The sequence below is a fragment of the Denticeps clupeoides genome, chromosome 20 (assembly GCF_900700375.1).
Source record: "Denticeps clupeoides chromosome 20, fDenClu1.1, whole genome shotgun sequence".
NCBI lineage: Eukaryota > Metazoa > Chordata > Actinopteri > Clupeiformes > Denticipitidae > Denticeps > Denticeps clupeoides.
The window spans coordinates 8,339,186-8,364,707 of NC_041726.1; the positions used below are offsets into that span (position 1 = coordinate 8,339,186).

General features: G+C 43.5%; 2 protein-coding genes and 1 pseudogene across 8 annotated transcripts in view; 1 reads left to right on the forward strand and 2 right to left on the reverse strand.

Annotated features, from left to right (window-relative positions):
• Window positions 1-17,751, reverse strand: part of spire1a (spire-type actin nucleation factor 1a) — a 29,704-nt gene extending 11,953 nt beyond the window's left edge. For 5 of the 7 annotated variants that reach the window (XM_028964499.1, XM_028964498.1, XM_028964496.1 and 2 more), the window contains exons 1-4: window positions 17,281-17,750; window positions 13,697-13,728; window positions 4,897-5,133; window positions 2,935-3,060 (exon numbers count right to left, since the gene is read on the reverse strand). In XM_028964499.1, coding sequence (XP_028820332.1) covers window positions 2,935-3,060; window positions 4,897-5,133; window positions 13,697-13,728; window positions 17,281-17,596 — 711 coding nt within the window. In that variant the 5' untranslated portion in view covers window positions 17,597-17,750. Of the gene's footprint in view, window positions 1-2,934; window positions 3,061-4,896; window positions 5,134-13,696; window positions 13,729-17,280 lie in introns of all 7 variants that reach the window. The other 2 variants (XM_028964495.1, XM_028964493.1) reach the window with 1 other exon arrangement.
• A 745-nt stretch (window positions 17,752-18,496) lies between these two features.
• On the reverse strand, window positions 18,497-23,393 carry atp6v1c1b (ATPase H+ transporting V1 subunit C1b). The gene is made up of 13 exons (XM_028963800.1): window positions 23,221-23,393; window positions 22,788-22,941; window positions 22,639-22,706; window positions 22,000-22,085; window positions 21,775-21,869; window positions 21,612-21,703; window positions 21,306-21,404; window positions 21,150-21,218; window positions 20,977-21,069; window positions 20,795-20,888; window positions 20,614-20,711; window positions 19,422-19,545; window positions 18,497-19,157 (listed from the first exon to the last, which is right to left on the reverse strand). Exons 2-13 carry the CDS (start codon window positions 22,920-22,922, stop codon window positions 19,062-19,064), a joined length of 1,149 nt encoding a protein of 382 aa, XP_028819633.1. The 5' UTR covers window positions 22,923-22,941; window positions 23,221-23,393; the 3' UTR covers window positions 18,497-19,061.
• A 1,766-nt stretch (window positions 23,394-25,159) lies between these two features.
• On the forward strand, window positions 25,160-25,256 carry LOC114770925 (uncharacterized; annotated as a pseudogene).
• The last annotated feature ends 266 nt before the right edge of the window (window positions 25,257-25,522 follow it).

Genomic DNA, 25,522 nt, shown 5'->3' on the forward strand with positions numbered 1-25,522 from the left:
CACCCCAAACCATCTCAATTAGGTTCAGGTCCGGTGAGTGTGGAGGCCAACTCCATGAATGTGAAGGTGTGTCCAAACTTTTGACCTGTACTGTATATGTGTGTGTGTATAAAAAAAAAAAAAAAAAAAAAAAAATTATATATATGAGTGAGTGAGTGAGTGAGTGAGTGAGTGAGTGAGTGTGTGTGTGTGTGTGTGTGTGTGTGTGTGTGTGTGTGTGTGTGTGTGTGTATTAAATATATATTTAATTGGGGTATAGATTGGGGATTGTTTGAGCTGTTTTCTTTTGTAACCTCTAGAGAATATAGTTATTGCTCATGCTCTAAAGTGTCGGAGTAAGCACCAGCCAATCAAATCTATTTATGCAATTTTCCCGAATGAGTGAACCAATCAGGCAAAATAATTCCAGGTTAAGTGACTCACAAGCAAAAAACAAAAACTGGTTGCCACTCCATGCAGACACGCCCACCCTGAAGCCCCTGTGTTAAGGGCATTAATTTATTTTAATGCATGAAATCTTTTTTAATAAAAATTAATCACAGCAATTCCGCATAATTTTGACTTAGATTCTTTTTTTATTTTTATTTTAGTACGTGGCAAGGTCTGGGTATACAAGTGCATACAGAAACAGGACAAAGGGAACACTGTGTATAATTCGCTCTGCCTGCAAAAAAAAGCACTTTACCTGAGCGCATTTTTAGATAATTTAGTTTTATGTCCAACTTATTTTCAGCCTGAACCTCGTGACCTCGGCAGCGCACACAACTTTATTGAGAAGGCTCTCGAGGGTCTCATCGGTCCAGGAAGACCTCAGAAGCCTTTCATTCTCGGTCACACACAGATCAAAGTCTAAGCAGGGACAACGCTGCGGAATGGGCCTTCTCAGATCTTTTCATTTCTCACATTTCACATGACATGTGAGCAGCTCTCAGTGTTTTCAGCCCTTTTATGATCCACAATTGCATAAACCTTATTATTGCTGCATGTGCTGATTATTTGTCCAAGTAGGTGAAAGTTCTCATAAAAAAAATAACATTAATTTTAAAAATGATTAAAAAAATAGCTGTTGGAGAGTTTTGTTGCTGTATGTTCCAATATAATATTTTTTTAAAAAATTGATACGGAGGCAATGTAGTATAAGGAATATTACGCTGGTCACCTGCCATGGCCTTGTATAAGGGTTAAAAATTTCCTGTAATTCCATGTCCAAATGACGTGGCCTTGTTCTGATTAAAAACACATTCCTGCGGTGCCGCGGTAATGATTTTCCAGCCGCTGTTCCATCCCCTGACTCACTAGCCGCATTCACGAGACTTTCGACACACATTGTTTGGCAACCATGTTCTGGACCAGAGACGCCCGTTTATTTTCACATTTCTCAGAAATCCAATTGCGTACCGTGGAACATTTGGCAGCGGTCCACCACCCCGCCTCTCTCATGAAATAATCTCCTTAAGCCTCCAACCACAGCATAACTCAGCATTACATAATACAAAAGTGGCAAAATCCTCGCTTTGATGGCTACAAGGTGGCCGCGTCGGTGTGCTTTGCTCCCGGATACCACACGGGTCACTCACGACATCGCAACATTCCTGGCTAAAGAGAGGTAGAAACGCGGCAGCAGCCAAGAGAGAACAAAGGGCAGACACTCCCTTCACTTAATGGCGTCCATTGAGTTTTTAGAGCAAACACGGTGACAGAAAGTGACTGGTGCGAATCTGAAATGATGACAGCATGGGAGAAGTCGCATCTGGACATCTTTTTAACTGAACTCAAATTTGCAGAAAAAAAATTGTCCCTTTGTTTTACTGCTTTTAATAAAAATGGTCCTTGTGAAACTTACTGAATAAAAAATAAATCAACCCCCCAGGGAACATTCCCATTTGGGCCATCAGATAATGTGCCTAAATTGTTTTGAAATGACACTTATATATCTTTAGCACGTCCCATTCGTGTGTCATATTGGTGACGTTTTTAGCACGGACTGAACAATACTAAAAGGTAAAAGTCAGCTAAGGCCCGTCTTTCATCACTACCCAGCGTGCCCTGAGAAACGGAGCGATGGGCTTTTTCTGGCACACCAGGGGAAAACTCCACAGTTATTATTCATTCGAATCCTCACGCCCGCTTTACACCTGCTCAGCCGAGGGCTAGAAATACCATCGGTTTTCCCCCCCACACACGCCTCTCCTGGATATTGAGCATTTAAACACCTCTCCGGCGCAATATAATCAGATCTGCTCGCCGGCCCCTTGGTTTCAGAGAGGTTTGTTTACAACCCCGCTGCTCTGATCAGACACTCGACTTACAAGAAAAGGCCACGCCGCAGGCTCTTAACAAAGCACAGGGGCGACTGATGCGGTCTGATGAGGAGCAGGAACATTCCGGAACTTTTTCTTATCGCTCAAGGAATAACCGGTCAGAGGCGATCGCGGAAAAGCACCTCATTTACAGTTCAACTTCCCTCTGGCTACTGCAGCCACTGCTGCCCTTCATCTCTGGAGGTCTGAATCATCTGAATCCAGCATTTGCGATCAAGCACTGTAGAGACTGTGGCGGAAAGAAGATCACGGTCCAGACTACAGGCAATCACCCACTCAACAGTATGGTGACTGAGCTGGAAGAATCAGCGTATGGTGCACCACAGAACGCCAGAGAAAATCCCTCCTTCCCACTGCAATCAGATTCCGTAAGAGTTTTCTCAGTCAGTTTTCCTCGTAATAATGTGCACAGTGATATAAACTACTTAAATAATAATAATAAAATAAAATAACACTATTCCAACACTATTCCAATTTTTTCTACGAGATGCTTCAGATTATTGATGTAAGCAATGTCGTTCGGAATAGATAGTTTTCTGAACCCTTCCTGGTTGCTCCAAGGAAGTGTGTATTTTTGCTATTCTGCTTACGTCACCCATTTGCTGGCTCTTACCTCTTTGGCACTCTTGATCTTCTCCAGAAAAGTGCGTAACTCCTTGGTCTCGGCGTAAAGGGCCCGACACACTGCCTGGTAGTGGTTGGGGGCTTCAGACGGGCTGGGCAAGTGGGAGGTGCAGAGCTGGTGAGAGCAGGGACAAGATTATACTCAACACCTCCAAATCAAAACAAATGTCCATTTATTGTTGCATAACCACAAGCAAGTGTTCACATAGTGCAGGTGTGGTTGGGACTTTGAACACAACTGTCCCTTTGTCCTTCAATCGCTTCCAAAAAAAAAAAAAAAAAACCCTACTCCAAAGAAACGTCCAGAATGGGTTTATTTCAACTCACCTATGGTACAGACGTTAGAATGGAACTAAGCATATGGCAGAGATACCAATTGATCAAAGCGAAGAGAGAAAAAAAAACAAAAAAACAATTAGAACAGGCAGTCTTCCAATTACGAGTCTGTTTCCTTCTCTGCTATTCCACCACTGCCCTCAGCATGCACATTCCTATATTGGAGAGGTTAAAACTTCTCTGACAAAGGATAATGTGAAAAGTTTACAATAATTTACAGAAGTCAGTGTTTTCGATTGGGTGAAAAAATTAAATATTGTAAACATGAAATATTACAAAATGAGGAAGAATTTCTCACCTAGAGCAAATTTAAAAGGCACATTGGATCAGCAGACACATAATCATATTAACGTTGACTTGGTCAAACCCCACATTTCCCAGAAGGGAAGTCGGTTTTATTTAAAAAGTCAGAACAATTGTTTTTACCAAGACTAAGAGCCTGGCAAAAGGGTTATGTAATAAATCCATAAGTCAATGGACTTCAATTGGTATTCCGTTTAGATCATTAATTCATTAGCGACCATTTCACTGCTACCACATAGTCATCATTAACAATGTCTGGACGGAATTTTATTAATAGACCAAAAATACATTTCAAAGAAACAAGGGCATTTATAATTAACGTTTACTACTTTATTTCACTACTGATCATGGGCCAGAGAAGAACTCTGAAGCAGATTTGTTCTCCCATAATGATGTAATGATGCCTCTCACACTGCATTTTTAAAGCGTTATTTTGTCAGCGTTACTGACAAATGCAAATATGCACAAAGACGGACACAATTTACTCTAACTAATAATAATAAGGCTAAATGATTGCATTTCTGTACACATAACTAGACCTGGTCGCCCTGCTCTGGAATGAGGTGTCAGCTTCCTTATAGAGAGGAGGAGGAGAAATTAGGAATTCAATCTGATGCAGAGAACATGGTTGGAAAAACCGGTCTGTCCCCACCCAGAACCCCAGCTCTAGGTAGAGCGCTAATTATTTTTTTTTTTTGCGGTTTTGTTAATTCATTGATTCTAGTGGCCCGCATTAAACCAAAACGAAGTCAAGTCCCTGGAGCTGAACTGTGGGAGGGATAACGCAATCAGATCATCTAATTTTCCCTCTCGAAAATGGAGTCTCCTCACTCGACCTCGCTGGTCTGCCCAAAACAAAAATACCCCCAGATACCCAATTTCCGCTCAACAGCGACTCGTAATACCCTAAGGCCATTAGTGCCTAAATTAGAAAATGACTGCAATGTTTTTACACTGAAAGCTTCGGACATTTCAGGTGACTCTGTCGGCATGTGTACTACGTCTGTATGCTGCACCATCATAAAACACAGAGCTCTGCTTTGTCTATGGATTTTACTGCTGTTAGTCTGTTTATAAGCATATGTATTATGAGCGGAATAAAAAGGCTTCAAAAGTAAAGCTACTTAGTGTCTCTGAGGGGCATTCAGTGCTAATGTGTGTGGATACACTGAATACAGACTCCAGTAACAACACTTAAGACACCCAAGGGGGAAAAGAGACAGACAACCAGAGGCAGTGTGATTGCGAGTCTCTGGTCTCCTTCTGAAACATGAGGAAATAAAACGTCTATTCTGGATCTCAGTCAACTCACAGAGAGGACATCGCGATAACCTCGGACGTTGCAGACGCCTGGCACGTCTTCCTCGCCTTCGTCCTCTTCCTCAGTGGCCTCGTAGCCCTCGTCAGGGCAAAGGTCGCGGTCCATCTCGACCATGTTGGTCATGAGGTCGATGAGCTGCTCCAGAGGTGGACTGAGCTCCCGCTCTTCGTTCTCCTTCAGCCCGTAGTCCAGGGCTTTATAGATCATGATACCCAATGACTCAACGATCTGTAATTAAAAAAATATGTAGTTGAGAATTATGTTGTTTTGGCTGAATTATTAAATGTAATGTGATCCGTACAGATCGTACACAGCATCTTACATTTACATATAGAGCATTTATCAGACGCCCTTATCCAGAGCGACTTACAATCAGTAGTTACAGGGACAGTCCCCCCCTGGAGCAACTTAGGGTTAAGTGTCTTGCTCAGGGACACAATGGTAGTAAGTGGGATTTGAACCTGGGTCTTCTGGTTAACAGGTGAGTGTGTTACCCACTAGGCTACAACCACCCACCATCTTGTACATCAGCTCTGTTTTTACAATTTCGGTGAATGTTAAGACTATCGCAATATCATGTTATAATCGTATCATGACCCATGTATCATGATACATATCACATCCTTGCCAATACATACCCCTAATATATATTATACACACACACACACACACACACCAGAAGGCAAATCTTTCCAAATGTTAAAGTTAGCATTTGGCTAGCATGGAGCTGCTAACTAGAGCTAAAAAGAGCAAAAATACAACAAGTGCTGTTCTAGTGTCATGCTCAATTATTGAATGTAGAACGAGCAAAACTTAAAGCTAAATTTGACATTATTTCCGGGCCCAGCCATTTGGTCTGACCCTTAGTTAGCAAATGTCATTATTTACGGGCAACATAGAAGAGGATAGACAAACCAAAACCATAAAGTTTGAAACACATTTATTCTGCGTTCAATTGCAGGCCATGTCATCAGTTCCTACTTCCCAGTTCAGATCTCGTACTAAGCCTTCTTAGTACAAATTGACAAAACAATTTGTGGCTAAAAGGTTGATTTAAAAATAAATAAATAAATAAATAAATAAATAAATAAATAAATAAATAAATAAAATAAAATCAGTGGAACAAAGTAGTCTTTTTAATTAAAGAGCAGAGAGAAATGCATATCAGGTATTGAATATTATTAAGAAAATGTTGCACACAAAATGAATCGTGCAATCTTAAAATGTATAACAAGAATGACCGTTATTAATAACCGAAATGTTACACTATAATAAAACAACGTTTGTACAACGCATAGCAACTTGTGTATGACTAGTTTCCCACTAACATAATTTATGAGGCCATTCATGCACTCAGATCATAATTATTACAGCATTATGTTGGGGTACTCTGAGAAATCTAACTTCGAATTGCTAAACATTCTTGTCCAAAAGAAGATTTTTTCAGTTGTAGCTACTAATTTCCAAGAGGTCAATGGAAATATTCGATTGCACCAAAAAAAAAGAGTTACAGGTGGACCCATTTCGACCAAAGCACGAGTTCCACCAGTCTGGAACATCAATTAAGAGGTCTACTATTTCTAAATTGGCGTTAAACTGTGTCCATCCGGGCACATCATTACTGGAGCACCAAAGTCATTGATTTGACCCAATGCTCTGGCCTGACCAGACCAAACATGCCCATGCGATCTCAGATGCCCTGATCGTTGTACGAACAAAAGATCATTTGGCTTCCTATCACCTTAAATCATCCCAAAATAAGCCTCGGCTGCAGAGATGGTGGAGCTGCCGAAAGGCAGACGACGAGGACTCAATTAAGGTAATATAATTGTGGTCCGGAAAACAGCTGAAACAGGAAGAGGCAGCCGCTCAAAATGAAGTCAAAACCGATCGTTGCGCTTCACAGAAAGAGCATTTGAGGCGACGCGACGTACGCGGGCCAGTCCTCGCCGCGGCTTTATCAGAGCGATTGGCGATTGGCACGAGCTCGTGTTTGAGGATGGAGGAGCTGCACAACAATTATCTCACGTTGCAACAGGACTCTGCAACCTCTGTTTGGAAAGGGAGTGGCCAAACAGACACAGGTTCACAAGCACACGGGGGAAAAGAAAATCATTTTTCAGGAGCAGTCAGCCAAGAGAGACATCTAGGAGCAAAAAAAAAAAAAAAAACCCTACGTAAATATTGGTTCCGCTCTTTCCGGAGCCTTTGCAGGGTGATCATATCGGGTCCCTCGTGGATCGCACTTTTAATCCGGCTGTATGGCATGCAGCTCACTGTTATGTCATCCAAATCCTCTAATAGATCATGCTAGAGCAAGGGGCCAGATCCACAGATGGACGCCAGAAGGAAATCTTAAGATCTTCCAGCAGCACACCTACTTCTCAAGTTCACACTTCGCACCTCGAACACTAAAACAGCTAAGAGGGTAGACAACATAGTCCCAGTTCGCCCTAAGAAGCGGAATTAATGGCCGCTGTAGACAGCCAGGCCTTTGTGGACGCCAGGTTTGAGACAAAGATGCACAGAGAACCAGAGAAAGGGGAAAAGCCAGCGTTCCCACACCATTCAACGGGATCGCCTGACTCGCGGACCCATGTGGACAATAGGCCACGTGACCACAGTTGGCTTAGGAAACCGGAATCTTTTCCCATTTCACTCTTCCTCAGCCCTCCACAGTTTAAAAAGGTGTGCCGACTCCGCCGAGCCAAATCAGGCGGTGGTGAGTGACTGTGCGCTTGGCAGTGAACAGGTCCCCCCTGGGATCATCATCAGTCCACTGAACGAAGACGGTCCCCCGCTGGCGAGGGACGAGTGAGTAAAAACAGAACTGTAATTACACATCACAATTTCATTTAGAGCCTTGTGACTCCAGGGAGGAAAGAGGAGGAGGATGGAAAGAATAAAGCTCAGCTTGGCTCAGACAAGAGACAGAGAAGCCACCAATGGGCGATTAGAATTCAAATCTGTTACCTGGTAGTTTTGCCACTGCATAAACAATATATAATATTAAATTTGTATGAGTAGATTAGTAATTCAATTTTCCCATTTTTAAACTGTAATACCTTCCAGACCCTTCATCACAGATGTTTCACAATACAAAGTCCACAGCATGCGTTGGTAGGTGTATGTGGAACGTCAAGCTCCAGGCTGAAATTGCACTTTCCACAGTCATTCAAGTATGCTGCCACGGAGTGTTCAGAAGAACTGGAGAAAACTTCTATGGTGAACCAGTAGCAGGAGTCCATATTCTACTGGAGCCAGATTTTAACATTTGATGGACCCATCTTAAAACACTTTTCTGGGAGCTATCATTTAGGACTTTTCCTATTGGGGAACGCAGGAACCTCCTGGGAACATTCAGAACGACCCATATCAGACCCAGTGGTGGCCTAGCGGTTAAGGAAGCGGCCCCGTAATCAGAAGGTTGATGGTTCAAATCCCGATCCATCCCGCACTGAGCAAAGCACTGTCCCCACACACTGCTCCCCAGGCGCCTGTTATGGCTGCCCACTGCTCACCCAGGGTGATGGTTAAATGCAGAGGACACATTTCACTGTGTGCAGCGTGTGCTGTGCTCACAATGACAATCCCTTCACTTTGCAGACAGCAGCAGCCACAGACTAAATCATGAAATGTAATTATATTCCAGCAAGGTAGACCTGCTGTAGTCCAATATACGTTTTCTTGTTAAAAAAAAAAAAAAATAGTTAGCGTCATAGTTAGCGTCATATTCAATCTCAAATCATTAAAGACTAACTGCAGACTTTAGTTCGCAATGAGCAGAGTTTCCAGAGAGACGTGCGTTGGATAGGTTGTTTGTCCTCCCTCGGTCCTCCGACTGAAAGTTACTCTGCCCCAGCGTCTGAACACAATGAAGACACAGAGCGCCACTTTCTCAGCATCACTCACATGACATCACTGCTCTGAGGCTAATTTTCCTCCCGTCTCCACCTATGACTTCCTTCTGTGACATCATATTGAGGCATGACAGTGTGGGGGAACAATGCGTGCTTTTCTTCACTAGATAAACCAGCTTTTAAATGGACAAATAGAAATGGTGTGGGTCAGTGGTCATCACAAACGGAAAATTATAATTCGATTAGTGTAGATTTTGTGTGCCTGGAAGAAAGGAGGGGAACATGTATACTGAGCAAGACCTCCACCAGAATAATAAAGAAACCAAAAACCACTGAAAATATTACTTGTTTATTCTAATTCCATTTGTTGTAAGAGAAAAAAAAATTAATGGTCATCACAAAGTTGAATGAATACTGGGACGTCCAGAAAATAAATGACAGGAAACTCTTAAAAATGACAGATTGATAAGCACCTTGGTTTAATTCCAGGAAGACAAAAATCATATGAAGGTGCAGTGATCGTCATTGTGAAACACTGCAGCACAGCACACGGTGATGCAAAGAAATGTATCCTCTGCTTTTAACCATCACCCTTGGTGAGCAGTGGGCCAGCGTGACAGGCGCCCGGGGAGCAGTGTGTGGGGACGCTGCTTTGCTCAGTGGCACCTTGGCAGATCGGGACTCAAACCGGCAACCTTATCTGCTAGGCCATCACTGCCCCGTAAATATGTGCATAACTATCAAGCAATCATTTTACAAATCACAAGACCATGTTCTGTAAATGTCCTACATGCATTATAATCAAACAGTGTTGGTTCTCTATACTGTATTATAATGCAATATAATAAAATGTCTTCGGTTCATGTTAAACACTTTGCTGTGGTCCTCGCCTCAGAGATAAACAGAAGAGACTCAGCTGTGTCCTACAGCTACGCTTCCCATGACAGAGCTGCTCAAAAACACACAAGCACCCACCCACATGGCGGCACATGATGTACGAATATGCGCGAGGAGGCTCTCCAGCACATGCACGCAACTTGCTACCAACGTTATGCTAAAGCGCATGACTGAAAAACATTCAAATTAATACCGTGACATTTCGCCTGGGTCGTCCATTCATCGTCGGGTCTAGACTTCAGATTGAAGCTTGGCGGTCGATTAAAAAAAAAAAAAAAAAACACACTATAAACCATTTCACTGATTATCGTTTTACAGCATTTAAAGTCAACGTTCGTACAAATCGAGGCACTTATATCGAGTTTGGAAAGAGGATCCCCACACAGTCTAACATGATCAGACAGGCGTCACATCCACTTCCATTTCACACCTTTGCATGTGTCTACAGGGAGAAAACACAGAGCCTCATAGCGGCAGAATTATTTTTCTTTTAATTAAGGTACATGTGCATTCATATCTGCAGATGGTGTACACTTGTACACTTCAAAATCAAACCACTTTGACCTCAACTCGCCGTCCACAATCCAGTCAGAGGGACTAATAAAAACCGACACTGGATTCCAACTTATCTTTCTTTTTTTGTATATAGGCCAGTTGAGGCTACTTAACATTAGCCAGTCAGTCTGCCACAATGGAGAAGGTTAGAGGTTCAGACACCTCCAGGAGGCATCTGCATAGCACACCCAGACCACCAAAACATTCCGGCCTAGGACATGTCTGTCCCCAAGCGATCAAGAGAGTCAAGCAACCTTTTGAAAGAAATTCCACATGGTTTTCTCAGGCAAATAATCAGACTCGTGTGATCGAGCAATGCACTCATTCTGATAATACAGCCTAGAATGGAACACGAAAGAAGGACTAAGGCAACCAGGCCAGGACCCCCCGTGTGGTTGTCAGAAGAGCCGATTTAAAACCAGTCACTAAAACTGCAGGGGGGATAGAGGAATGCTTCCGTACTGGACCGACTGGATTCGTTCCGCCTCTTCAGGCCCGTCAAGTTCCCGGGACTGGTCCGGCACTTCAGCTACAAATTTCTTACTCTTACTATGCAGTTTATCAGTAAAAATATTAAATATTTTTTATTTTGCAAACAATTACATCGCGACTAAATCATGACTAAATCACTTTTAATTCTTAGGACTAAGGCTTGCCACAATCTTCACACATTGTGGGTCCATCACTTCCTGCTGCTCATTTAAAAAAAAAAAAAATAGTGTGCCAATTTTCCCTGAACGCATTGGCCAATCAGAGGGGTTTAAACAGAGTTAAGGGGCTAAACAACTATTTGTTGCCGCTCCTGTGCTCCCTGCATAGCAGACACGCCCACAATGAAGTGTTCATGCAGTGTGTAGATTGCAGTGTGTGCAACACGTTACAGTTTTACCTAACATGGCTGTGAAGACTGTGAAAATTCAAATTTTGAATTCTGAGAACAGTGTTGTGAAAATAAAAAGAGTTATTTTCAGTACAGTTATATCCAGTTCTTGGTTGGGCTAGATGTAGCAACAGAGGTGTTCATAAAGGTCTGTAAATTACAATTGGTTCTGGTTTCTCAGTGCCAAATGCAAAATGTAAAAAACGATTTAAGTTTGGCTTGTGCAGAACAACTCCAGTCAGTTGAGAGGAAGGGCACTGTGGAGCTGGAAAGACACGGTGAAAACCAGCCTTGAGGGTTTAAATCACGTGTGCGTAAACTGGCCCGGTCACATCACCTAGGCCTATTATAACGCAGACAAGAATGGTCTGCAAACTGGATTTTCCCCTCGGCAACCTGGATCCTCACCAGAACTCCCACCTGCAACTGTCTGGCCGAATCAGGCACACATGCCTTTCAAGCAAACTGGGTCAAAGGGAAGGAATAAAATCCACCTGTTAGGGGGAGAAACTCCAATAAGATGCACGCCTAATCCCACCTTAATCCAGAAACGTTGAAGCCTGGGATAATCCTGTTAGCCGGATCTAACATGTTGGTTACCGCCATGTAACTATAGAAACGTTCTATGTGGACAGTCCAACTGATGCCACTGGTCAATCGCCGAGGGAAACCAACACTGGACCCTTCATCTATATATAAACCATTCAGAGCACAGCCACGGCTCCGTGTGATAAATTCTGGAGAGAAGTAGGTCACCTCTGCACACCGTGGAGATTAGTGTCGAAAGGAGAGTCTTGAGAATCGCGGTAAAGAGTCAGCCAATTAGCATCCAGCGAGAGCAGAAAATCGGCCTATAAGATCCGGGAAGGCTCCGGCTGGTGATTCAGCACTGACGTGACCGAAGAGCGGCACCAGGATCACAAGACCGGCAGACTCGGGATCTCCCAGCAGTAGCTGGGATGGGCTGGAGAACACGACCAGAGAGGGGGAAAATAAATAAATATAAAATCACGAGTCCAGATTGTCCAGCACCAGGAGAGGCGGCTCGCATTAAAACACAAAACCACCTTATTACAGATACAAATTAGAATTTATTAGGAGGTCATCTGCTTCATTCACCAAAACCAGAACCCATAAAACATCATACTGTTATGGTAACAATTTTATTATTTTTTTTAATCCTGAATATCATCTGATCATGAAGGCAAACTACCAAATCAAACTCAAATAGCAACACTAAGTTAGAACAGACTAATGGATCACATGGGCTCTGCTTGGGAGGCGGAGAGGACTGACTGTCCCATGTTTGGTGCTAAGAGGGCCCGTGTGTGGGACCGGGTGGGGTAGGAGGTGATCTTTTGTACACAGAGGTTCTAGTGAAGAGATGCATGCGTGCAGAGATCACATGATCACTCGCCAAACCGCTGAATCACATTTGTGAAAGGAACAATTTATACTGTAAAGGATTTTGTTGGTCATGTGTGAGGAACAAAGGAAAAAAAAAAAAAAAAGGAACCAAAGACATAGAATAGACAAAGAGTAACACCCCAAATGGATCATGGCCAAGGGACAAGAGACAACCAACAACAGGACTACACCACCTAGGAAGCGTTTGAAGTCTTCAGTATGTGAATAATTTGGATACCCAGATGGAGAAATCCAGGAAGAGCTTTTTGAAGAGCTTGCAGAAGAAACTTGTGGCCAGACTGGGCAATGGGGAGCATGCTAAAGTGGCTCAAAATTGCCACTTAAAAGGCGCGTTTTCTAAAACACTAATTTGTACAATAAAAATGCCATAAAAGGCGACGATCAAGCTGCCCGACAATTTTATTTTTTTTAATTAATAATTTAGTCATGTAGTCTTGTAGGCTACTGATCAAGTTCAAGTTGAGCTTTATTGTAATTTCAGCTACAACCATGGTAGACGGTACACAATGAAACGAAACAACGTTTCTCCGGAACCTGCTGATATACGTAACATTTAAACAATCAGACAAAGTTACGCGCTGACAAAGTGCACGTGTGCGACACAGACAAACTGGGTTACACAAAATGCAAAAGTGATTGTGATCCTTTCTGTCTATTTAAAAAAAAAAAAAAAATCATAAGTCTGGCAGTCTCATGAAAAGGAAAATTATCGAGGTAATCGTGAAACTGTGATTATTTTTAATGTCTATAATTGTACCACCAAAATGTCCAATCGTGTCAACCCTAGTGTCGTGCCCATCCTGTACCCACTAAGAGCCCAACCACACTTAAACGAACAGGACGTTCCTCGTTCCTTCTACACACCCTCTGGAAGGTTCACCTTCACACCAGGAATTCAAATGATTCGACTTATGGCGGCACAATATGCATGCATCTTCGCCGCATTTCACCAGGGTCAACAACACAACACACCCTTTCACATGCCAGCCGACCCCGACGCACAGCATAGCTCAGCTGGAGCGGGCGTGTCCACCTGCACCCAGGTACACGCTCCCGTCGCGGAGTTTAGCAGCGCCGTGACTCACTGATCTTTTGTTGGTTGAAACCAGTCTTACAGTCGAACCAGAAAAAAAAAAAAAAAAAAAGAAATCATTTGGTGTAAAGGACTCACCTCTACTGATGTGCTGGGTGATCCGTATTTATCTGCGGGGAGGGAAAAAGGGAAAAAATTAGGAAAAGACTTGTGTAGTTTTCCGCACTTTATAGTAAACTTCCAATGCAATAAAGTAGCAAAAAAAAAAAAAAAGGAGCTCGAGAGCAGAACAATAAAAACAAAGAAAGAGTCTAAAAAAAATTAATATATAAATGAGGTGAAATTCATGGGGATGAAAAGATATTGACCATTTTAATGGTTAATTAACATGAAGAAATCATAGTTCACATTAACTTAAAAGCAGACATGGAAGACTGAAGGATGAAAAAAAATGGTTTTGGTCTTAACCACAATGTCGTAAAAGACCTGATCACTGATCTATTATTCATGTGGTTTTCAGCTCAGCATTAATAAACTAATAGAGGATAAACAGACAATCCTGCGGCGTTCCCAGGTCCCTTTCCACAAAGTCAGTCCCCCGGGAAACCTCAGAGAATCATCAAATATTAATCATCAAATATTAAAGTCAAACCTCAGCGGGAACCAGGGGGGGGGGGGGGGGGGGGGGGGGGTCGCTTGCACTGCCATTCGGCACGATGCGCAGATTAAAAGGAAATATCATTTTACGACTACTCGGCACGCATGGCTGCAGCCCCAAGAGTCGTCTTCATGAAGGTTCGATTAACCTAACCATCGGTATCGCTGGCGGTTATTCAGAGGGACACTAATGTTGACTGTACGCACCACGCCGCAAAAATCAAATCCATGGCAGATGGCGCACATGCCGCTTCTCGGCATGGCAAGCAGTGCTTACGCTCTGAAGGGACGCGCTGATCACATGCGGCAATGACATTCGACTCTTTCAAATGCTTTGACAACACTGGCGAAAGGTGAGATTCGATATCGGATTCGTTCCTGGAGAGTCAGCGTCCTAGAGCTCAGCCTCCCCCCCCCCCAGTTTCAAAGTGGGAAAAGATCACGGTTACCGTGGAAACCTTTACTGCCTGAACAATATTGCGTTTTCGGAAATTTCCAAAAATAAAACTGCCCCACATCAGGCATGCAGCAGCGCGCAACGCTCAAGAGAAAAACCACCGGGATAGACTGACGATTGTCTGAAATGACGAAAGCAGATCCGTCTCTTATGACCGTTCCAGATTCCTCCGGGGACACAGTGCAGCGTTTCAGCGGCCATCCACTCCAGATTAGCCTACATTTCCACAAGTCGCTCTTTCACAAATCGGCAGAAACGGAGAATATTTCATGCGAAGCCCCTCTGCCGGCCGCAAAAGCCATTGACCGCTCAGCTATTGCCCAGCACGACCTGGGTTGAAAGCATCCATATAATACAAACAGGAAAAATTATATTGCCAATTTATTGATGTTGGCTGAGGTTGACCTAATATCGCAAAAAAATATCTATATCCCTAATCAGCTTCACTATTAATTCACTATTTGTTCTTATAAATATTTAATCAATAATAGTTTACATTTACATCGTGACATTTCTTGAACTATCTGAAATAGTATTTAAAGACACAGAGTATGAAAGACTAAAACAGTTGTATGTAATGTAATTTGTAAATGTATTTCCTGAAGCACACCCCACAAAAAATTTTATCTTTAAACCGGCCAAATAAATATTTTTTTATTTATTAGATATCACATTCACAAAAAAACTATTTTTTTTGGATTACTGGTGTCCATCCTCAGAAATTTCCTAACATTAGAATATAAGGACTATCATGTCACCAAGCAGTGACTTTATAAACAATGACACTTTTGGCTCTGTATAGTCAAAGTGAAGTGATTGTCATACACTGCAGCACAGCACACGGTGCACACAACCAAATGTGTCCTCTGCTTTTTAACCGGCAACCTTCTGATTACGGGGGCGCTGCCTTAACTGCTAGGCCACCACTGCCCTATATATATATATATATATATATATATATATATATAGAGAGAGAGAGAGAGAGAGAGAGAGAGAGAGAGAGAGAGAGAGAGAGAGAGAGAGAGAGAGAGAGAGAGAGAGAGAGAGAGAGAGAGAGAGAGAGAGAGAGATCATAGGTAATGGTCTAATAATTTTGGATACTGGATTTCTGTGCTATTGGATAGAAGATGTGAAGAATACACTATATGAAGATAAAAATGATCCTTTTCCAGATGCAATAGTCAGGAGTCATAAGAAACCCAAAAACATTAAACTACGCTGACGTTGCCAAATGAAACAAAGCTCCATTCACCTAAAACCTGGGCTAATTAAACGGTCTGTTGCACCAACCAGAAGGGCCAAAACACGGCTTTTTAGCCTCTGTACTCTCTGCAGTTATGAGTCTTTGGGAGAAAAATAGTCTTTAAAAACCCTTAAAACAGTAATAATAGAGACCAGGAGAGGAATAAATGACATGTTTGAGAACACCATCCGCTGTTCGACAGAAGGGTAGCTGGCCACTGTTGGTCGGCTCTCCATGGAAAAAGAAATGAATAAAACAGAAACCAGAACATATTTGATGCACGTAAAAATGACCACTCGATCATCATTTCCAGAAGGCTAACTGGCCTGATTAACAGATATTCCACAACAGACTGAAAAATTCTCTTTGAAAATGATCTTCACCTTCACCGAGGTGGGGGTTCATGGCGCCGTCTGGGGGTGCGGGGCAGACAGATGTCATCAGCCAGCGGGGTTTGACCGGACATTCACACCGACAGTGAGTAAACATTGATTTTCTGCACCATTTACACCCCCCCCCCACCCCCCCCCCCCCCACACACACACACACACACGCCCAAAAAACCCCAACATCCAGGCCAGTTAATGAAGTTCATGGGTTCCCCATAATAATTAGAATAATAATGGGCAGGGCCGTAACCAATTCCACGCATAGAGGCCCAAGAGGGTGCGGAGGACCCGGGCGCATATGATCAAGGCCGTGCAGATTCTCATCATGTGCCGGTCCTGTCGGCCTCGCACCACGTGACTGGCCGAGACACTGGCTTCTCTCATGCCGACGGACGCATCTCGGGTTTCCTTTTTCCGCCAGGGACCCCGTAGGTCAGTTTGGTCTGGCCCGGGGCCCCCGCATGCGCCAGGCAGATTCATATTACCGACGATTGTATAATAACTTTTGCGTGGCCTTGTTGGGGCCACATGAGCACGGACCCTGCGCGTGAGTGGCCCAGTCCCTTTTGTTTAGGTGGGTGTAGGTGCACATCACATCAATCACATGGCCCCATTGTTTACAAGGCGACACACTCCTCAGTCCCCACGGTTCAAGACCCCTTGCAAAAAAAAAAAAGATAATATTTATAATATTTATTCTTATTATATGCAGTCGTCGTCCCCAGTCCTCCAGGAACAACGTCGCATCTGCCACCGGGTGCAGGTCGGTAAACAGACGCGTCACATGTGCGCGTTGACAACGACGCGGCCACGGTGGAGACGCATCGTATAAACGCGAGCAACAGTGCAAGGTTTTTGCACGATTGCACAATTAATAAAAAACAAAAACGTATTTTCTGCTCTAGTGGGTTTTTTTTTTTTTTTATTGTAGAAGCACGAACGCATGATAAATACGATACTGGGGGGGTTTTGTTACCTGGGCTGCCCTGGTGCTGTAATTTTACAGTCCCGTCTCGGTTAATCCGGACATCGGCGGGTCCCTCGACCCTCCTGCCCCGGTCCCCCGGCGGGGGCTCCGCCGAGTTCCTCCTCCGGTGCCGCAGCGCCAGGAAGCGGCAGCACTGGTAGCACACGGCCCACGCCTGCTCCTCGTTGATCGGCTGGCTGTACAGCGTCAAGATCTCCTCCAGGGACAGCTCCTCTCCGCCGTCCGCACAGTCCGCGGCCACGGAATTCGGCAGGAGGGCCGGAGAGATCACCATGCCCTCGCCGGACCCCGGCCGGTTGGACATTTTTATTAAAAAATAAATTAATTTCTTATTGTTAAATCCTCCGCCGTCGCCTGGTTCCGTCCGGCTCAGGAGCGTGAGAGACACGAGTCACTGACGAGGCCGGGCTGCCCTGCTGGCCCGCCGCGCTCCGCGTTTCATTCCGCGGCGCAGGACGTTTCTTATACACGCCGGGAGGGGGCGCGCCTCTCTGCCCGCTGGGTCCCGATGCCCGCCAGGTTCCGAGCCGGTCTGAGTACGCATGCGCACGATGGCTGGCTCGTGAACTGAAATTGAATTTATTGTGAACTGCTTGAAAGTTTAATTAATTATTTTTTTCTATCCAAAATATATTTCTTACATTGTTTGATGTGCAGGATGAAACTTGTCGATGTGTTTATCGCGGTGTTTAAAAGTTTTACACAGGCAGTTTCATCTCACTACAATGTGAAGGGTCTAATACAGCGACTTTCAAATTCTTTTAGTAATAATAATTAAGCAGTTTTTATTTAATAATTAAGCATCGTTTTTTTTCCCCAGAACAAACTATGAATTTTACATATAATACTACATCTACTGCTAATATTGATGGAAAGTTAATATGATTGAAGAAACTCAATTAAAAACAAAAATATCAAATGCAAAGATACAGAACAATTAGTACAGATAAAGATACTTAAAGTCATTGAAATGTAACCCATTTTCCTTTTAGAACCTGCAGATATGTACATTTTGTTGCATCCCGTTCGCGTTGGCGCCACCTGGTGGAAATAAATGGAACATGTGGGTTTGGTTTTGCCCAACCAAGCACTGCTGTAATTTCTGCTTTAAAAAATAACAATTTGTCAATTTAATAATGCATTCATAGATCAAAAATTTCATTTTTATGTGTGATAACAGAAAAATGAAATTCACAGTCAAGGATTGTGAAGAATATACAGTACTCAGTTTTATTCAAGTTTCTTTTATACCTTCATCATAAAAGTACAGTTGCATATTTAGTTTAAGGATTTATTTATATGGATGGATTGTGTTCTTTCCAACAGAATGCGTTTCATACAATTGTCACAAACACAAAAAATAAACACAATACAGAAAACATGACAACACACAACATTTTGCTCCTCACTCCCAGTAAATCGACTATGGATCACATGCAGTAAGCTTGTGTGAGGAAATTCGGCTTACCACAAGACAAACTAAGAACAAGCCATTCGTCAGTGGATCATCATGTGCAATGCACCCAAAAAATGAATAATCTTCGTTTTGACTGAATAAACACCAGCCGCCATAAAGCAGCTTCCAGCGCTATGCTTCATCGTCAGTTTGAAGTATTTAAACAACCTCTGGTTGTTGCGAGACCATGAAACACTCAGCAGAAGGGGATATTAAAGGGAAATAATACATCACAGGGGAGAGTACGACCGTGAATAAGTTAAAGCTGGTGAATGTCCAGGATATTTGCAATAAAACCTGATCTGGCAACATCCTACTTGAAGTCTAGCAGGTTGCAGTCGATCTTGTAGTAAACATAGGGGTAGTACTCCTGTTGACTCAAGTTCAGACCTGGTATATCCATGGAGGCCTGCAAAAAGTATTTTTATTATCATTAACAGGTCATTATTGTGACCCAATAATACCAACAATGTACAGGAGTCCATTTCAACAACATTAAAAATAATAATAATTCTGACGTTATTTCTAGAAATTCCGACTGCATAGTTTATCTAGTAATTCTGAACTTATTCCTAAATACCATGTCATGTGTCACAATGATTTCTGTAAATGTAGCTGAAATGAGCTTCTGTAGAAATTGCAAATTAATAAGTAACTTCACAGCGAGACTCACATCAATTATAGCTGCGCTGCTGTCCAGATGTTTATACAGGTCGTACAGGACCTCACGCAGCTTCTTCATGTTCTTCTTGTTAGGCTGTAGGAGCATCGCCTGGAAGTTCACTGGTAAGCCATACCTGACAAACCACAGATCACGTGAACCATTAATGCATCTAAGCACGCAACGATCCGATATCCCGATATTCGGTTATCCTGATAAACCAAACAAGTTGGTGGTGGGGCAGTGGTGGCCTAGCGGTTAAGGAAGCAGCCCCGTAGAAGGTTGCCGGTTTGAATCCTGAGCCGCCAAGGTGCCACTGAGCAGAGCGTACATTTTACCCCACATGCTGCTCCCCGGGCGCCTGTCACAGCTGCCCACTGCTCACCAAGGGTGATGGTTAAAAGTAGAGGACACATTTCGTTGTGTCACCGTGTGCTGTGCTGCAGTGTATCACAATGACAATCACTTTCAGTTCACTTCACATAATAACATTATTTACAAAGTTTACAATTTTTACTAAAGAATTCCAGGACATGTCAGTGACTCTATGGCTAATTTTCATATGTTCTCTGAAATCTCAAATTTGAGAACTAGGAGAACTATTGTTAAAGTAAATTTCTGACAACCCTCCTTCCTCCAAGCCAGAGTGCACATTGTGGCCTATTGTTGCATGGAGGCCAGCTCTGAAACCAAGATGGAGGTCGATTGTAGCTGTGGGTGCGTAGGAGGTGGGCTTACGTCTGACTGCAGAGAATAAACTGATATAATAAACTGGCGTCTACTTTTTGCACAAGATCTGCATTCACAGTCAAGGATTGTGAAGAATCTACAGTACTCAGTTTTATACAAGTTTCTTTTACACCTTAATCATAAAAGCACAGTTGCATATTTAGTTTAAGGATTTATTTATATGACTGTTCGATTGTGCTCTTTCCAACAGAATGCGTTTCATACAATTGTCATGAGCACAAAAACGCATGATATTTCACTGCATGAAATTTGGCAGTTTTATTTTATGAAAAACTTTTAACTTCTTTTTATGTCCAGTCATTTAGTGCAGTGTTGTATTTTCTGAAGGCCATGTGTAGATATCCTACACTTCTTATTCTTAAAATAAAAGATAACCAACAACAATATTAAAGCAAAAAAATGTACAGTAATGTAACAGGATCGGATCGCCCATCCCTAACACACACACACTCACCTCAAGACTGACTCCACAAAGACCCGAAGAGCTTTGATGTGGATCCAGGCGATGAAGGCCTCGCTGAAGTTCACCTTGAGCCACCGCACCAGTGGGCCCTGCGCGAAAGTGAAAGGTACAAGAGATTAGGGCGCAAAGCGCGAAGCCCCGAGAAACGGAGGCGCTCTAGCTCTGTACACACAAACTGCTTCTTCTTGTCGGTGGACAGGCGGTTCATCTCCTCCTTGTCCGCCTTCATCTCCTCCTCGTTGTACTGGAAGTCGCGCACAATGAACCTACGACAGAAGAGGCGACAGGTCGTGCCTCGAGGCAACTCAGAGCGGCAGGAAAATATGACACGGGATCCTGCTGCTCGGCGCATACCTGTTCTCTCTGGCCTTGTGCCTGAAGTCGTCCATGGCCTTCCTGAAAAGGGTGACGCTGAACAGCCCACTGTCGCCGTCTTCAAACAGCAGGCTGCGCAAAGAAACAGCGGCTTCACTTTCACCCCATCCTCGTTTTAAGAGTCAAATGGCGGCGTCCCGCCAGATACTCACTTGGTGGATCGCGGCACTACCATTTCAGCCAGAGTCTCGTACATTTTACTCCAGTCGGCATAGCTCACCCTACGGAAGAAATCGCGGAAAGAATTCGCTCGGGAGTTCACGTCGAGCATCTTCTGAATTTAATGAAGGAAACATTCTCATTCTCACTTTGGAACCACCACGAGCAGCGTGATCAGGTACTCGGAGTCGAGCACGAAATCTTCCTTCTTCACGATGTCGGCTAAACTCCTGGTCAGCAGGCTCCCACTGGAAAAGAAAACGAAGCCGTGGAAGACCAAAATGCACTTATTTATAATAATGACCCCACAAGCAGTAGTTTGAAGTTGTTCTTTGAACTTTAATGACCTTTGGGCGGATGAAGAATTTAATTGTGGTGTAAAAACGGCATGCACTCACTCAATCAGGAGAATGAGACTTCCAGCACGCGGTGAACGTTACTGCGGCAGCACTTACGCGTTCTTTCGCTCGAGGTTCTGCAGGTTCCCCTTCAGGTTGTTGTAAGCCGACGCCCTGGCTTTCAGGTCGTTGTCGATCTGAGTCACTTGCTGCATGACAGGGCGACAAGACGGTGAGACACGGCGGTCTCCAGGAAAAAATAAGATGTTCCGTCTCGTACCTTGGAGACGATCTCGGAGATGTTCTTCAGGGACTGTTTGATGGGATACTTGGCCATGTCCCACTGGAACCTGGTTATGTAGGTGATCAAGTCAACTGCAAAGAAAAGAATCCGTAAGCAACCAGTACAATACCGCACATATGCACATGGATTCAAAAGAATTAATAAAAAAATAAATAACATTAATCTTATCATCCTAATAATAATTTAATTATTATGTATCACCTCCATTCGCGAGGAGATTCTCCTGGACTTTGTCTCGACTGTCTTCCAGCACGTCAGCCATGTACTGGGCGACTTTTTTAACCACACTGGAGGTCAAAAGCATGAACTGGATTTGAATATTGTTTGAATAAACATTTAACATTGTAACATTAACATTGTAACATTTCTAATTAGGACAAATATATACATTAACATGTAAAAACTAATAGTTGCCTCTCTACGTGAATGCAGATATTCCATCATTAAAGGTCCAATGACATGTTACTTTGTGAGATGATTTAAAATTAATACGAGTTCCCCGGGACTGTCTATGGTCCTGCAGTGGCTAGAAATGGCGATAGGTGTAAAGAGTGCTTTGGTGATTCTGCTTGTCGTCATAAGGGGAAAGGTTTGTGATTGGTGTATGGTCTCATGCAAATGCCCCCTCTACCTCTCTCCTCTTCATTAACATTTAAAGCTACACACACCGACACGGTGCACCCTGGGATTCAGACCAATATAGAAGCCAAAAAAATTTTTTTCAGCACCAAACAATAGTTTCTTGTCAAAAAAAAAACTAAATGGCCAAAAACCCCTGAACAAGCGTGTCTGTATTATTTTAGAGGGTGCGAATATGAGAGGATCCTCTCGTAAAATCACCTTTCTACAAAAGAGTCCAGCTTTGCCAGGTCGTCAGACAGGCCGACCAGGACATCCAGGGTTCCCACCTGTCAAAGGAAGGGCAGGAAGCTGGTGTTAGGGACAGAGGACGGTTTTTTCATGTGGCACTTGGCCGGGCAGAGCGTCACCTTGAGGTCAGGGATGCTGAACTTGTAGTTGCTGGTGGAGAGGTTGTTCGGGCGGGTGGTGGCGATCGTCATCTTGTCCCACGTCTGCTGGCACGTCTTGTCCCCGGGGGCAGAGATCAACCAGAACTCGGTCATGGCTGCAGCGGGCCTGTTTCTGGTGAAACAGACCACACAGGGGGGAAAAGAATGATGATGCGCGATTTCTTGAAGGTGGTTCCGAGTGATGCACAGCGTCACAGATGTCACCATTTCCTCATTCGTACACCGTGACAACCAGCACCGAGGAAGCAGTTCGCGTTTTAAACCAACGAAACCCGGCGGTCCACGTAAAAAAAAAACAACGACAAAAAAACGCAGAAGGTACCAGGTTCTGTCGGCGTTCATCACGGTGTCACGACCAACCAGAACCGAACCAAGCCGGCGGCCCACTTACCCTTCGAACTGGTCGGTTTCTCGCGCGTTTAACAAAATCGTAAAAAAAATAAAACGCCGATGATTTTTCTTTTTTTTTCAGCGCATAATAGTAAGAGTGCCGTCCAGGTCGATCGCTGACACCTTCGACAGCATCACATTGAGAGTCACCTGATCAGATGCGTGACGTGACGTCAGCGCGTACCCACGTGATGTGTGCAGAGGATGCACAACAGCGCCCCCGTGCGAATAGTATAAACATGACAACAACAAAACCTATATATCCTAAAAATTCAACTGAATCACGATAAAGGTGAAGGTAACAAGAGAGTTCAGACTACAGACTTCATTTGAAGGGCTGTAATAGAGTTTTCCACTTTAACTTTAACTTATGGCATTTATCAGACGCCCTTATCCAGGTCTTACAATCAGAAGTGACAGGGTTAAGTGTCAGGGACTCAGGGACACAGTGGTAGTAAGTGGGGTTTGAACCTGGGACTACCGGTTAATAGGCGAGTGTGTTACCCACTAGGTTACTATCACCTCTAGTAGCCACATGTCCACCAACAGGTAGCGCTATAAGAATCACTCAGAAATTAAAAGGGATGAATCAAAAAAAAATTTTTCCAAACTATTGGCACCATTTGTGTGTCCGACACATTTCTTTTCATTTCCATGCTGTGCCAGAAGTAGGTTGACATCAGTGTCAATCATCACGGCCATTTGAGTCAGACAGCAGCAATAACCCGTCTAATGAACACACTGAAGTTTATGGTGGATATAAATTGGATATTGTTATCGTTGTACACATTCAGATAGAGATAAAAAAAAATGCCTGTTATGGCTGTTATATATATGAGCCACACTCTGTACTGCAATGGCCACCATCAGCTTATTCGTTTTTTAATTGGGCAGACAGTAAGGCACGGCTGCTAAAGTGGGTGGGGGTGTGACATCAGGTACATTGCACAAATATGTCATTACATGCCGCACACTCCCTTGTTGTGGCATGGTGAGTTCACGCCCAGTTTGCATTCATATTTTTGTTTTTCCTCTTTAGAAACACCCCTGGGACACTGTGATGTTTCAGGAAGTAAACCTGGGGAGCCACATTTGTCCCCTTTGTGTGCCCGCTCAGGAACAGACCTTTAATGACTTACATTCCTGAGATTAATAGGCTGGGACCAGGTGCCAGTAAAAAGGGTCAAAGGGTTATATATATATAAAAAAAGACCCAAGTGCATATTTAGCAGTAAAAAAAAATGACAGCAACAAGGAGTTTGGAGGGTTAAATGCTATTTGATTGGCACCACTATACACCACACCAACATCAGGCAGGTATATGAAGGTGTGTGCTGACCTTTTTACCTCTTCTCCATGGTCCTGTCAGTTTTACACTTTACCAAAAAAAAAAAAAGATTTTATACACTTTTGTGTATAAATTGTATTGTATTGCAAGTAGAGTATATGCGTACGAAATTGAAACTTTTGTTCAGTTGCATTTGTTAAATATATGTTCATAATGAATTATCAATGAGTTTGCGTCATAAAATGTTTTCTCTTTTAAAATTTGTTCAGCCAACACAATTAAAGACCAATCGACGCACAAACGACGCATCTGCCCTACACAGCAGTGCACAAGTTGACGTTTTTTAATAGCACACACTATCCCCCGTCAGACTTCAAGGGGGGTGGGGTCTGCCAGACTGTCCAATCAGAACGCGGGAATTTTTAATATTTCCCATGGTGCTCCGTTCCCAGAACACACATGTACTGTAGCGTGTTCTGTTGCATACAATACTCAGCTTTATTATTTGTAGCATTGGCTTTTACAGAAACACACCTTTTACGTACGTCGGGCTATATATTTTATAGGACTATGAGGGGTACGGGGTGCAAACTGTTCCAGAAAGGCAGTGCCAGGATGGGAGACTTGTATTTGGAGGGGAGTGAAGACATACGTGCTCGTTTAGGCGTCACGTGTCCTAAAATTGGAACGACGCAGAGGAGATTAGCATGACCCTGGGCAAGCATGACCGTGAGGCGTTTCACGTTTTGCTGCAGGTGGAGCGTGCCGATGGACACATTTTAGACTTCAGTAGCAGCCGCAGGCCTGGAGAGGCTGGAAGTGCGCACGACATGGCGCTGCGTCTGCTCTCCTGTTGGAATGCAGAAGTTTGAGTCGCGAAAAGAAGCTCTGCAGCGATTGGCCAAATAGCAATCCCACAAGGAGATTAAACTGAAAGATGTTTTTTTTTCAGAAACAAAATCACTATTTAAGAGCATCCGTTTGTGTTTCTGCAATGAACATTATTGCAGCGGTG